General features: G+C 43.0%; 1 protein-coding gene across 1 annotated transcript; it reads right to left on the bottom strand.

Annotated features, from left to right (window-relative positions):
• Positions 1-2304: 2304 nt before the first annotated feature.
• Positions 2305-8331, bottom strand: LOC129743023 (uncharacterized). Its single transcript, XM_055734968.1, has one exon. It carries the CDS (start codon positions 8329-8331, stop codon positions 2305-2307), a length of 6027 nt encoding a protein of 2008 aa, XP_055590943.1.
• Positions 8332-14078: the final 5747 nt, after the last annotated feature.

Raw genomic sequence — 14078 nt, forward strand, 5'->3', positions numbered from 1 at the left:
CTGAACCACGCCTGTGATCGTGGAATTCGAAATGTGTGTAATTTTACTCTAGGAACCAACAATGAATAAATTACATTTATTTTGATTATGAAATTTTGTGATGCATTTCAGGTTCAATGACAGCAGGTGGATGTAGTCAATGAAGTTCGCCGCAAGTAAGCAAAATTAATTGCGCTCAAATTTTGGTTTTTGCTTTCACGTACAAAATATTATGGGAAGAAGATAGCGGTTAGCTTTTCCTTTTAGTTTTGGTTAGCCTGTTTGGAAAATGAGGGAGTAACATGTAACATGTTCCTAAAAATAAATTTATTTTTGACATTTTCTAAGAATGAAAGAAATTGTTGGCTTGGCAGCTGCGATAAAAATTGCCTCATCGACCAAACCACGTGGTTATGAATCCCGCCCTCACGGATTAGGGCTGCCATCGTGTGACATCCGGAACAAAAGTTGTGTTGATAAGAAATGATTTCCACTTTAAGAAAAATTTATTGTTCTGAATAAAATTTTCCCAATTAAACATTATAGAATAAAAACTCTTATTAATTACAACTCATATTTTCCTTGAAATATGATTATTATTCCTAAAATATGGAAAACTTGAGCATAATTATTTTAAACCGCAACCGACATAAATTGATAATATTCATTTTTTTTACCTTGCATGATTCTTTAAGTAACATTATGTTAATATATTGCGGACCATTGCTAGTCTTAGAAGCATAACTGTCATGAATTTAATAATTCTCGCGTGAGCTTTCATTACGTCGAATGAAACAGAAAAGCGAAACGAGAAAAACGCTTATGAAGTTTGAAGAGAATTTTTCAAATCCTAGTTTTATTCTTTCGCCGATAATCCCCTGAATCCTGTTTAGGATCACTTTGCAGAGTTTTTTGAGAGTTGTACAGACAAAGTTGTTCCAGGCCATTTATCGCACTCTGTCATGTCTTCTTTCTTCGGGATCTTTTCGAGGATACCCTGCAATATCCAGTCAGCCGGGAATGTTGCAATATCCCAGATGTCAGCGAAAAGACGATGCAACATTTATGTTGGGTCGGCCTTGAGCATTTTAGCAGGAATGCAATCAATTCCAGGCGCTTTGTTAGATATCATGACTTTGATTAATTCAGCCAGAGCTAGGGCGCTTCCGAGTTGACGGCATTAATGCGACTTACTGTTCGCGCTTCGAGCTACGGGTTCTGTTGGCATCGCTATTTGTGACTCGCAAGAGTTGTTCAAAATGCTCAGTCCAACGTTTTAGCTGATCAGTTCGATCAAAGAATAGCTGACCTGCTCAATCTTTCAGCGGTATTCTAGCATTAGTCCTTGCACCACTAAAGGCGCCCGCACACGTCGGACGTCGCGTCGCGTCAGCTGTCAACGCTGTCGATCAGTACTAAAACGCTGACGCGACGCACTGGAATTTATTTGCAGCGCAATACAGCGTCCAATGACAAGGCTTTCCAGAATTTTTATGACCAAACTCGGGGCGTCAAACTTTACTGTAGATTGTTACTTCCGGATCGCGGTAACAATGAAAGTTCGTTTTCAAATTCGTAACGTTCCCTTTTATTTGTCCGTTCGAAGCTCTACCGGGACACGTTTTAAATTCCTACGATTTCAATATTGATTAAATATAGGAATAATCTTTACAATTCTCAATCTTACGTTTAGTGAACTCTCTATACGTTTCCTTCTGCCTCGATTTCAGCCTTTCGCTTTCCACTAGTCCTACACCTTAAAAGACCTAGGTTAGAGATAAATCAACTTTCTCTATCGATTTCTCACCTTAGTTGGTCTGGCGATTCCGAACTTAAAACGCTTCGTTGCGTGGTATTGTGACCTAAATCGAACGGTCGCACATTAGGAATAATCATTTTTCATATCTAAGCGTAAGCATACCTGGGTTCAAATTTCCTGCGCAGTTTTACTTCGCGCCCTTCCGTACTAATAAGTACTTGCAATTGCCTAAATAGAGATTGATTTCAATTTACAATTTATGCTACACAATTCCAATTTCATTCCAGGCCTACCTTAGCACGTAAATTTAGGGTAAGTATATGAATTTCACAATATCCACTGTGCGCTAATTAGCCTTAGTCTTCTTCGGATCACCAAACTACTTCAATTGAAATTCCACTATCTTTGTTTTGTTTACATGCTAACTGTATTTTACTTTTCCCGCCTAGACTCCTAAACTCACTTCTCACCTACATCGAACTCATCTTCGAATTCTCCTGCTGTCATTGCGCGAGTGCGTTCAATGGCACTTTCGGTATCGAAAGTCAGTTCAGTGACACTCCCCCCTAGTTTGCTGACTCCGCCTCTGAGTCAGCAAACTCCTTCTTAGCTCTTACGTCTATCACTGCAACCTTTACCGCCGGTCTCTCGTAGACACCTTTCGCCGTCTTTATTGTCACCGTACGCACCTGCCCGTCTCGATTTACCGTTCCGATAACTCGTCCCTTGGGCCAGCAATTCCTTGGCAGCTCCGAGTCGACGATGACCACGATGTCGCCTTCTTTGATCGGTGGTACGTTCTGATGCCACTTAGAACGCCTGGTGATCTCCGGCAGGTACTCCCGTAGCCATCTTTTCCAGAAGTGGTTTGCGATCTGCTGCGATAGATGCCAACCTCGACTCAAAGCGATGGAGTTGACTTCCAGTTCGGTCCATGGTTTGAATCCGTCGGAACTGCCCAGCAGCCAATGGTTCGGTGTGAGCGCTGGTGCGGCATCGTCTTCGATGGGTACGTGGGTAAGCGGCCGTGCGTTGATGATGCCTTCGATCTCGACCAGAGCACTCCTCAGTTCTTCCTCCTTCGGGCGATGGGGTAGCTGCAGTTCCACTAAGGTGCGCTTGACGGACTGCACGAGTCGTTCCCAGCTCCCCCCCATATGGGGAGCTGCCGGTGGATTAAAACACCAAGTGGTGGTCGCCGAAACAAACTCCTGAGCCATCTTGTGCTGGTCGACGTCTTGCAGGGCTTGCTTCAACTCCCGATCGGCTCCGATGAAGTTAGTTCCTCTGTCGCTGTAGAAAACGGAAGGTGTTCCTCGTCGCACAATGAAGTTGCGGATCACCATTATGCACGAGCTTGTTGTTAAAGAGCTAGCTAAATCAAGGTAGGCCCCGCGAATAGTGAGACAAGTTAACAGAACCCCCCACCTTTTTTCAACCCTTCTCCCTATAGCCACTTCCATTGGTCCAAAATAGTCGATGCCGGTATGTGTGAACGGTCGAACGAAAGCTGCTAGTCGACACTTTGGTAGGTCAGCCATTGCTGGAGGACGGGGACGGGCTTCCCGCAGCTTGCAGCGTTGACAGTTGGACCTGACCTTCGCGTATACTCTGCGTAGACAACTGATGCAGTATTTCTGGCGAACTTCGTTGATGACTGACTCGTGGTTTTGATGATGAAACTTCTGGTGGTAGCTTTCAACGATGAGATTCGTTATCGGATGATCACGCGGAAGGATAATAGGGTTGGCGATTTCCACTGCTAGAAACTTGCACGCTCCAGTCCTGCCGTGCATGCGCAGCAATCCTTTTTCATCGATGAACGGGTTGAGCTTGTACAGCTGACTTTGCTTGGGAATCGTTGCGTTGCGGTCGTCGCGTCGGAGAATGTTTAGCTCGGTTCGGAAGACGTCTTGCTGTGCTGTGCGGAGAAGGTAGTCTTCAGCTTGGTGTATCTCCTCGCTCGAAAGGATTTCGATGGTGCGGGTGAATTTCTTTGGTCGAAGCTGGCGTAGATACCGAAAAACGTAGGCGGTTGTGTTGACCAATCGTCTCCAGGTTGAGAAATCTTTAACGGGGATGATCTCGCTTTCCGTTTGGAAGTGCGCGTTGACGCACGCTCGCAGCTCTTCCACCGGTTCTGTCAGTTTCTCCGGGGTATCTGGCCATTCTTTTTCTGCTTGCCACAGGAATTCTGGTGCTTTGAACCATCTGCTGTCGTTCGTAAGGGAGGGTTGACACTGCCACTTCGTGCCTTCGTCCGCCACATTCCACTTCGTTGGGACCCACTTCCAGCTCGATACGCTCGTGAGATCTAGGAGTTCGCTGACTCTCGCGGCGACGAATGCGTTGTATTTGCGGTGGTCGGCACGTATCCAGGCGATAACGTTGCGGGAGTCTGACCAAAAAACTCGACGGGCAACCTTGATCGATAGTCCCTGCATGACAAACGCAGCTAATCTGGCTCCAATTACTGCCGCTTGAAGTTCGAGCCTCGGAATCGAGAGATACTTGAGTGGTGCTACACGACTCTTAGCGGTGACGAGACTGCATTCGATGTTGTCGCCTTCCACGAATCGGAGATAGACAGCTGCCGCCGTGCCATTTTCACTAGCGTCGACAAAGGTGTGCAACTGGATCTCGGTGTGATGATCGATCGATGAAGACATCCTGTAGCACCGTGGAATACTGACGTTCTCAACGTTCGGAAGAAGATGCAGCCATTTTCGCCACTTTTCAAAGCACTTATCGTCGATGTTTTCGTCCCAGCCTACTCGGGTCCGCCAGATCTCCTGTAGCAGTACCTTGAGAAACATTAGGAAGTGCGCGATGAGACCTAGAGGATCGTAGATGGTCATCAGGGTGCGGAGTACCTCACGTTTCGTAGGGCAACGATTGCCTTCCAGCAGCTCACGTCCTAGCCGATCCCAGTTGATTTTGTAAGTGAAACAGTCGGTCTTAGTACACCACCACATTCCCAATACCTTCTCGGTCGCTAGGCTGGATGACAGGTCGAGGCTTTTCTCTGCACAGGAATCTCCTCGAAGCGCTGATAGTATGCCAACGGAGTTGGACATCCAATTGCGGATTTCAAACCCGCCTCGATTGTTGATGTCCCAAACAGTCTTCGCCAACTCAATCGCCTCCTCTTCGGTCTCTGTGCTACACAACATGTCGTCGACGTACGTACACTGCACTATGGCCGCAGAGGCCGCTGGGAACTGCTCGCTGAAACGTTCCGCGTTCATGTTCTTCACGTACTGTGCACTTGATGGAGAACAGCACGCCCCGAACGTCATCACCTGCATAACGTAAACACTGGGTTCACCTAGCTCTCTCTCCTCTCGCCACAGAAATCGCTGGCTATGCTGGTCTTCGCCTCTAATTCCAACCTGGTGGAACATCTCCCTGATGTCGCCACAAATACCAAATCGATGTTCGCGAAATTTGAAGAGCACGGAAACCAGCGGAGTGGTAAGATCCGGTCCCGTGAGTAGTAAAGAGTTCAGCGAAACTTCATGCGTTGTTGCTGCGGCGTCCCAGACGAGTCGAATTTTTCCTGGCTTATTGGGGTTGATGACCGGAAAAACTGGTAAGTACCAGACACGCTCGTGGTTTTCCTCCAGTTCCTCCTTCGTAAGCTTCCGAACATAGCCCTTCGTGACGTAATCAGCCAGTTTCTGCTGCAGTACTCCCCTCAGCTCCGGGTCTTTCGCCATACGTCGCTCGAGATTCAAGAACCGCTTCAGCGCCATCGGTTTGCTGTCTGGCAGATGCGTGATGTTGTATCTCCAGAGCAGGCCGGTTGTATATCTCTCGCCATCGAATTTGGTTAGCTCACGAAGTAGTTTGAGGGCCCTCTCATCGTCGGCGGAGCGCATCGTCTTGGTGGGTGCAGTTATTCCTAAACTCTCAAGAGAGAAGAAGTCCTTCACCGCGCGATCCAGCTTCTCATCAGCGTCATCTTCCGTCTGGTTGTCACAGGCGTAAACGTGGTACGTATAGTGCACCATACTATGCGACTCTCCCGTCGGCGCTCCTCCGTAGATCGTCCATCCCAGGTTGGTCTTAACTGCAATCGGTTGACCAGATTCGCCCTCTCGACTCTTTCTAACCAGCGTCGCGTTCGCGTGTTGCACTCCAATTAGCAGGCGAGGTCGGACATCGGTGTACGAATCTACGGGAATTCCTCGTAGATAGGGGTTATCTCTCTGAAGCTGCGTCACGTCGAGCGTTTGAGACGGCAGTTGCAGCTCCTCCACTGTCCTTACATCCTCCAGGTGATACCGCTTTCCTTTAAGTCCGGACACATCCAAACTGACGATTTGACTGTTGTCCTCTGTTCGATATGTGCCTCCAGTCCACTTGAGGCCCAAGGGACGAAGTTCTCCTTTTAGGTTCAGCTCATCTGCTAGGTCTTGGTCCATAAGCGTTAGCGAGGATCCGTCATCCAAGAAGGCGTAGCATTGGATCACAATCCCGTTTCCATGCACCACGACTGGAACATAGCGAAACAGGACAGCGCTGGACCCGGACAGGTGAGTGTTGCAGGACCGCTCTTCCCGTTGCGCGTTGTCTCCAGTCTGGATGGGCGTAGACTCTGAGTTTGGCTGCATAGGTGCGGACTCTGGGTTTAGCTGCTTGTGCAGCAATGGGTGATGTTTGCATGAACATCCGTTGACTCCGCAGTTCCTGGACACACATCCTCCTCTGTGGCGCTTCAGGCATTTCCGGCACATCTTGGCTTCGCGTGTGATTGCCCACCGCCCATCGTATGACAACTCCCGAAAGCCTTGGCAGTTCGCAAGAGATGCACAAGATCCCCTACAGACAATGCACGCTGTGGGGTAGGCTCTTCTGGCACCGGCTGATGATGTACTACCTCCTGGCAAATGAGCGTGGTACTCCCCTTGGTGCTCAACGTGAGCATTCACGTATGCCTTAGTTCTCCTGCGTGGCTCCTGATTGTGGGACGATGCTTTGGTCTGGCGCGGCTTCGAAACCAGACAGGCGTCTTCGCCTATTTCGTAGATCCACTTGCCGAAAGTCTTCAGGTTGACCTTCCGAATACTTCTGGAGTGTTTCGCCCACTGTAGTTGCATTGGTCCCGGAAGCTTGGAAACCAGTGAGTTCAGCAACGAAGCATCCTGCTTGAGCTCCTTCCGACCACAGGCGTCGATCGTCACCGTCAGGTTCTGGACGTCCAGCGCGAAATCGACCATCGCGTTCATCGACTCAGGGTCGACCGGTGGAATGGCAAGAACTTTGTCTTTCAGGGATTCGATGATAAACCTCGGCTGTCCAAACTTCAACTTGAGCGCATCCATCGCCCTGTTCACTGTCTTCGGATGGAGAAGAAAACTTCGAACGGCAGCAAACGCATCTCCCTTCAGGCAGTTCCTCAGTCGAATCATGTTTTCGTCGTCTGTGTAGCCACACATCCGGGTCGTGCTCTCAAAAGTGGAGAAAAACATCGGCCATTCCTCGGGATTCCCTGAGAACAATGGCAAGTCCTTAGCGACAACATGGCGAGCGGCGAGCTGATTGCGCGTCAGGTTACAGGTTAATCGGCTACTGGTTGCGTCTTTTCGCTTGCTTTCGCCTTTCTTTGCTGGCGTAGAACGACCCTTCGGATTGAAGCTAGATTCGTTAGTTCCTCCCTTTTCGTCCTCACTAGAGTCATCGCTGCTGTCTGTCACCGATTCCTCCTCGGAATCATCGCTGGAATCCATTTCTCCACCTTCTTCCTCTTCTTCGTCGTCGGAGCACTCTTCTTCTTCTTGGCGCCTTCCACCAGTGGCGCCTAACCAGTTCTGCACCTTGGTATCAGCGTCCACTTCTTCTTCATCAGCGTCTTCTTCGTCCTCCAGGTCGACCAACTCCTCCAGAATGCTGAAGTGTTTCTCCATCAGCTTCCTTTTCTCTTCTAACAGCTTCTGTTCTGCTTCGAGTTTCTGCAATTGCAGCTCCAGATGCGCCTTCGCTGACCTTCTCGATCCCGCTGACTTAACAGATGCTGCTTTGGTTGGTTTCGTGGTTCCCATGGGTTTCCTCGGCAAAGAATCTTCCATCTCTTTCATCGCAGATGGGGTCTTGTTCTTCTTCCCGTCGCTGGTTTTCTCCGGCTTCGACTTTTCGACCTTCTTCGCTGCAGCGGTGTTCCTGGCAACCTTCGTAGCACCCGTCTTCTTCTTTTTCTTCGCCTGGCACTGTGCACAATTCCACTTTTTATTCTCCACACTTTGGTTCACTCCCACACAACTAAAATGGTTCCATCCATCACAATCATCGCACTGAACCATCCGGCTGTTATCGACCGACTTACAGGTTCCACAACTGTGACCGACATTAACGACCGTGTTCGCGGAGGTAGTATGGCTAGTATTGTTATTGGCTATAGGGTAGTGTTTTTCGGAAGAGGTTTTCTTTTTTGTTTTTGTCGTGCCTGGTTTCGATTTGCCGTTCTCAGTGTTAGGGCCAAGAGCAACGGACTTGAGTTGAGGGGGGGTATCACTTTTCGCCTTAGGGGAACTACTCGCTAAGCTCTTACCTTTTGGGGCAGCAGTGGCTGCGGTGCTGGCTGAATCGGACATTTTCGTAAACGAATTTAAAATGTAGATTGTTACTTCCGGATCGCGGTAACAATGAAAGTTCGTTTTCAAATTCGTAACGTTCCCTTTTATTTGTCCGTTCGAAGCTCTACCGGGACACGTTTTAAATTCCTACGATTTCAATATTGATTAAATATAGGAATAATCTTTACAATTCTCAATCTTACGTTTAGTGAACTCTCTATACGTTTCCTTCTGCCTCGATTTCAGCCTTTCGCTTTCCACTAGTCCTACACCTTAAAAGACCTAGGTTAGAGATAAATCAACTTTCTCTATCGATTTCTCACCTTAGTTGGTCTGGCGATTCCGAACTTAAAACGCTTCGCTGCGTGGTATTGTGACCTAAATCGAACGGTCGCACATTAGGAATAATCATTTTTCATATCTAAGCGTAAGCATACCTGGGTTCAAATTTCCTGCGCAGTTTTACTTCGCGCCCTTCCGTACTAATAAGTACTTGCAATTGCCTAAATAGAGATTGATTTCAATTTACAATTTATGCTACACAATTCCAATTTCATTCCAGGCCTACCTTAGCACGTAAATTTAGGGTAAGTATATGAATTTCACAATATCCACTGTGCGCTAATTAGCCTTAGTCTTCTTCGGATCACCAAACTACTTCAATTGAAATTCCACTATCTTTGTTTTGTTTACATGCTAACTGTATTTTACTCAACCCCCTGGCAACTTGACAGTTCGGTCGAGTTTCGTGTGTCTGTTTCAAAATCGCAGATGTCGCATGCGTGCCGCTTGTTTACATACTTTTCGAGTCATGCATATGGAAAGGGCACACTATTAAATGTGGTACGAATCAGGCAAATTCATAACTTTCGAATGAATAAAAAAAAGTTTTTACCGAAATGGTCAATCTCATTCAATATTCTACCGATTTATGTATTGTGTAGGAACAGTTTTTCCATAAAATGGCAAAAGGTCTGCTATAATGTGATTGTTTTGTCATTTTAAAATATTCATATGCATCGCAGTTTATGGCAATCACTTAAAGATTGATGCGGTAATGTTGTATTTTACATTTATTGTGCTTGAGTGTCTTCAACAGTTTCGGTGGAAGGTAAAGTTGTCCCAAAAAACTGCCGGATATCAGTAATTTATTTAAAGCAGTCCAGAACTTTTAAACCTTATGTAGGACACACAAATTCACGCTCTATTCGTTTTCTTGGACTAAACTTTTGAAAACAGATTCACTTCACATAAAACATTATAGCAAAAAGTTCCAAATTCAAAACTTTTTTTCAGTTATTGAATCAGTTACAGAAAACACATTTCAATATGGGTCCTTCCGACATGTGAAGTAGCTCGATTTTCGATTTGACAGAACCAGAGAACCAGAAAAAACTGGCACACGCGATTTGTATGGGAAACGTCAAGTTGCCAGGGGGTTGATTTTACTTTTCCCGCCTAGACTCCTAAACTCACTTCTCACCTACATCGAACTCATCTTCGAATTCTCCTGCTGTCATTGCGCGAGTGCGTTCAATGGCACTTTCGGTATCGAAAGTCAGTTCAGTGACATTCACAAAACACAGAAAAATGACGATGATTTTATTTTTGAGTATATTTGTGTCGAATTTTAACAAAAAAGCTTAAAAAAGCAATATGGGGCCGTTCAGATACCACGTGGACAGAAAAATGAGATTTTTGACCCGCTCCTCCCCCTCCTTGGCAAGCGTGGACAAGCGTGGACATTTGGCTAACCCCTACCCCCCTCCCTGGATGTCCACGTGGACAGATTTGAAATCGGTATCAAATTTTGAATACGGCGAATGCGCCAACTGTAAAAAAAAATCCAGATAGTCACATAAATGCGTTAAACTCTTTATTTTACATCCGAAAATATGATCTCCTTTTAAATTTTCTTATTTTAGTGAAGTTAAATTGATTTTTTTAAATAAGGCGAATAGCTTTTTTATGGATTGTCTCAGAAAATCCAGATTCATAAAAAGTTCGAAAAACGAAAATCCGTCAAAAATAATGTATTTAGTATTTTAAAAAGCTAAAGATGTGAAAATATGCCAAATTACGTCAACTTTCCAATTTATTTTTTCAAAATTTTCTACTGTAACAGGAACAGCTTTGACGGTAGATTGATTGAAAAGTACGTGTTTTACACAACTTTTTTACATTTTTTGTGTTCATGATCTCAGAAATTTTATTAAAAATGTTCCATATGTGCAAAATATAGATTCTAACTTCAGCTTTCTCAGGCACTAAGTGAAATTTTTTTCGAGCATTTAATAACTGATTTACAGCCCTTTTCCTGAAGCATGTTTTTTCATAAAAAAAAAAATTCTTGTACTGTAAATAACTTTGAAATTATTGATTGTAGCTGAAAATTCTGAGAAACATATTTGAGTCGATTTATAAGCTTTTCAAAACTATAAATTTTGTAGAAATGAGAAACAAGGAAGTTTTAGCGAAAACGGTGTTTGCCGTCATTTGACCGCTCGCGGTATGAATAGGTATATACAAAGTGTCGGTATGTTTAGTGTTAAAAAACCCGGCATGGGCTGGCTGTGATGGTCTAACTGAATTGGTTCGCAGATTTATCCGGTACGGCAGAATGGATCCGAGGAAACAAAACTCGACCGGGGGCAAGCAGAAAAGTGAACATATTTCATATAACGAATTTTTTTTCAATTAATAATTTAAGTAACAGGTTTAGTATTTATCAAAATTAGAAATCCATTATTCTTTTCCAATATTTGTTCTCGTTAATTATACAGGTTTTAACTATTTCAGCTCGAAAAACCGCTCAAAATTCACACCAAAACGATTCGCGCATTCTGAGAAACCATGGCTCAGTTGTTGCGAAAAGGGCGATTAGTCAGATCTGAGTAATGGCCATATAGTCAGAACTGAGTAGTGTAGAGAATAATTTTTTTTGTTTCGATTATAGTCGTTTTATAATCTTTATGGCCTTCGCGACTTTATCAACGTTGCAGTTGGCGGATCGTTATTGAAAAACTATCCGGTACAACTGTGTTCGATGTTTACTCTTGTGCTCGAACTTGCGAACATCGGCTCAGGAGACAACAGACTTGCCAACTGAGCTATATCACAAGCCCAAAAGTGGAGAATAATGATATGAAATAATGAATTAAAAAAAATTAAGAAACCAATCAAATTATAGGTGTTGGATGATTTTTTTATCGTCGCTGTTTGGCAAGGTGTTCGGATATCAACTGCATTGGCAATATGTGTTTCGTAGGGGAGATAAGGGCATAATGAGCACCCAGGGCATAATGAGTGTCGTACTTGAAGTCGAATTTCAGAGTTTTCACACAATTTTATTCACACACAACTTAGTCACGCAAAATTCGTCAAATGAATGACCGTTTTTTTTATCAACACGCTAAACTTGTTTAAAGTACAAAACCTGTGGATTTTATTCATTTGACAGCATTACGCTTATTCATTTTTAACCATCATCATATATTCACCACATTACCACCCGACTCTACTCTGAAGCTTCAAATGTTCAGTAACAATGAAATCTTAATAATCATTTCTATCAATCAATCAAATGTACTTTTATGTGTTGATTTTATTTAGAGAATTAAAACGTTTTTTAAATTATGTACGATAGGTTTTTTTTTGTTTGGCATCTTCTCTCTATTATCAGACTTTATGTCCTCTGATAACTTTTTACCTTTTTTTTTGTTCTCTTAATCCCCTTTTTTCATTAATATTCCTGCTTTTCTGTTTTTTTTTTTACTCAACTAAACTTTCATCGGAATCACTCAAAAGAAAGCCATTTAAGTTTCTATCAACATTTTTGTCAAATTTCATCCTACTGACATGCAAATCTGTTGCCCAAACAAATCAACAGTCATACCGCCCATGATAACACGCTCATTGAATTTCGTATCTGTTTTGTGTTTATCAGTCTCCAACAAATTTTGAATCAATTACAATCCGAGTTTTCATCGATTCATGTATTTTATTTTTAAGCTTTTCATAGAAAAAAACACAAAACTAATCGAGTTTCTAATCGACTCGATATAAAACCTTTCATCGGGTTCAAAAAATATATAAAACCTTTCATCGGGTAGAAAACCTGAGTCTTTCATCTAAAACACATTATCTTGTACTGAATTCAATTCGAGTCTTTCGTTTCGTCGAATGATGTTGATATCTTTCTTGATTTCTTTGCCAAAAAGAAACATACATACATACAACAATCCGAGTCTTTCATCGGAAAATCGTTTAAGTAGTTAATCGAGTCTTTCATCGACAACCAATAATTCCGAATCTTCCATCGGGTAAAACTCTGAGTCTTTCATCAGTACCTAATTTAGCATGAGTTCAATTCGAGTCTTTCATCGAATCATGCTAACACATGCTACGAGTCTTTCATCGTGAATATTACAAAGTTATCGGAGTCTTTCATCCGAGAATCGATTAAAAGCCGATCGAGTCTTTCATCGAATACAGAGCTTTTATTTGAACACATCTGAGTCTTTCATCAGAAACACATCAATTTTCAAAACACTTCCACTTATTTTCTCGCGATTTTCTTCAGTTCTTTTTTCGGTGAGCCTACCGGGGCCGCGCCATTGTCGTACTTGAAGTCGAATTTCAGAGTTTTCACACAATTTTATTCACACACAACTTAGTCACGCAAAATTCGTCAAATGAATGACCGTTTTTTCTATCAACACGCTAAACTTGTTTAAAGTACAAAACCTGTGGATTTTATTCATTTGACAGCATTACGCTTATTCATTTTTAACCATCATCATATATTCACCACAATGAGCACTCCTTTTTTCTACATAAGTACGTATTTTCTTAAACAAATTTTCATAAGGACTTGTTTCGTACTACCTATAGTATTAATTTTTCACCAAAAATGAAATATCCTTTTCATATTTACAGAAATATTAAATAATAACCAGCTAGGTTCTTAAGTGACGAAAATATTATAATTTTTGAGCACCACCAAATAAGCTTTTATGACCTTTAAACCATCTTGATCTGAAATGTACGCACTGCAACATGATCTACACATTGTTTCTCAATTTTTAACATCATAAAAGTTTTAATTTTTCACTTTAATCAATTTTAAATCTCTTTTACTTTAATTTGTTCACTAGAGGTGAACAGAGCACTATCAATGAAGGCATAATGAGGTCGGGGAATCTACACAGCAAGAAAAAATCGTGTAAATTTAGATCGAAAACGATGCACGAAAACGGAACATCAATTTTGATATAAAATTCTACCACGGTGTATTTTTCTCAACAATGTAATTTTTGAGGCGTGTAAATTTAGATCGAAAACAATGCACGAAAACGGATGACATAAACCGTCGTGTAAAAATACACAATGATGTAAATTTCAAAACATATTAGCGTTTATTATACAAATCTTTTTAAAATAATCAGACTTTGGGAATTGTTTATGAATAAATACGCCACATGTGTCATTTTATTTAACATGTATTGCCGATACACTGCAAACTCAAAAAACGCACACCATCACTGGCAGCTGGAATTGTGGTTGTGTCCGATGATCCCCTACAGGGCGATGTTTTGCCGATCAGCGTCAGGCAGCATTCTTGAATCCTTCCGGAACAGCATAGTAATCGGAATCCCCTAAACATTAGAAACATTCAACATTGATTCGGCTTTTGATCCATTTATAAAACAGCAATTCCTGCAATCGAAAGAGAATTTGAAGTTCCATTTTTTTCATTTCGTCTA

This window comes from Uranotaenia lowii, chromosome 2 (assembly GCF_029784155.1).
Source record: "Uranotaenia lowii strain MFRU-FL chromosome 2, ASM2978415v1, whole genome shotgun sequence".
Classification (NCBI taxonomy): domain Eukaryota; kingdom Metazoa; phylum Arthropoda; class Insecta; order Diptera; family Culicidae; genus Uranotaenia; species Uranotaenia lowii.

Excerpts from the sequence above, each read along its gene's own strand:
- LOC129743023 (XM_055734968.1), bottom strand. The coding sequence starts at position 8,331 with ATGTCCGATTCAGCCAGCACCGCAGCCACTGCTGCCCCAAAAGGTAAG.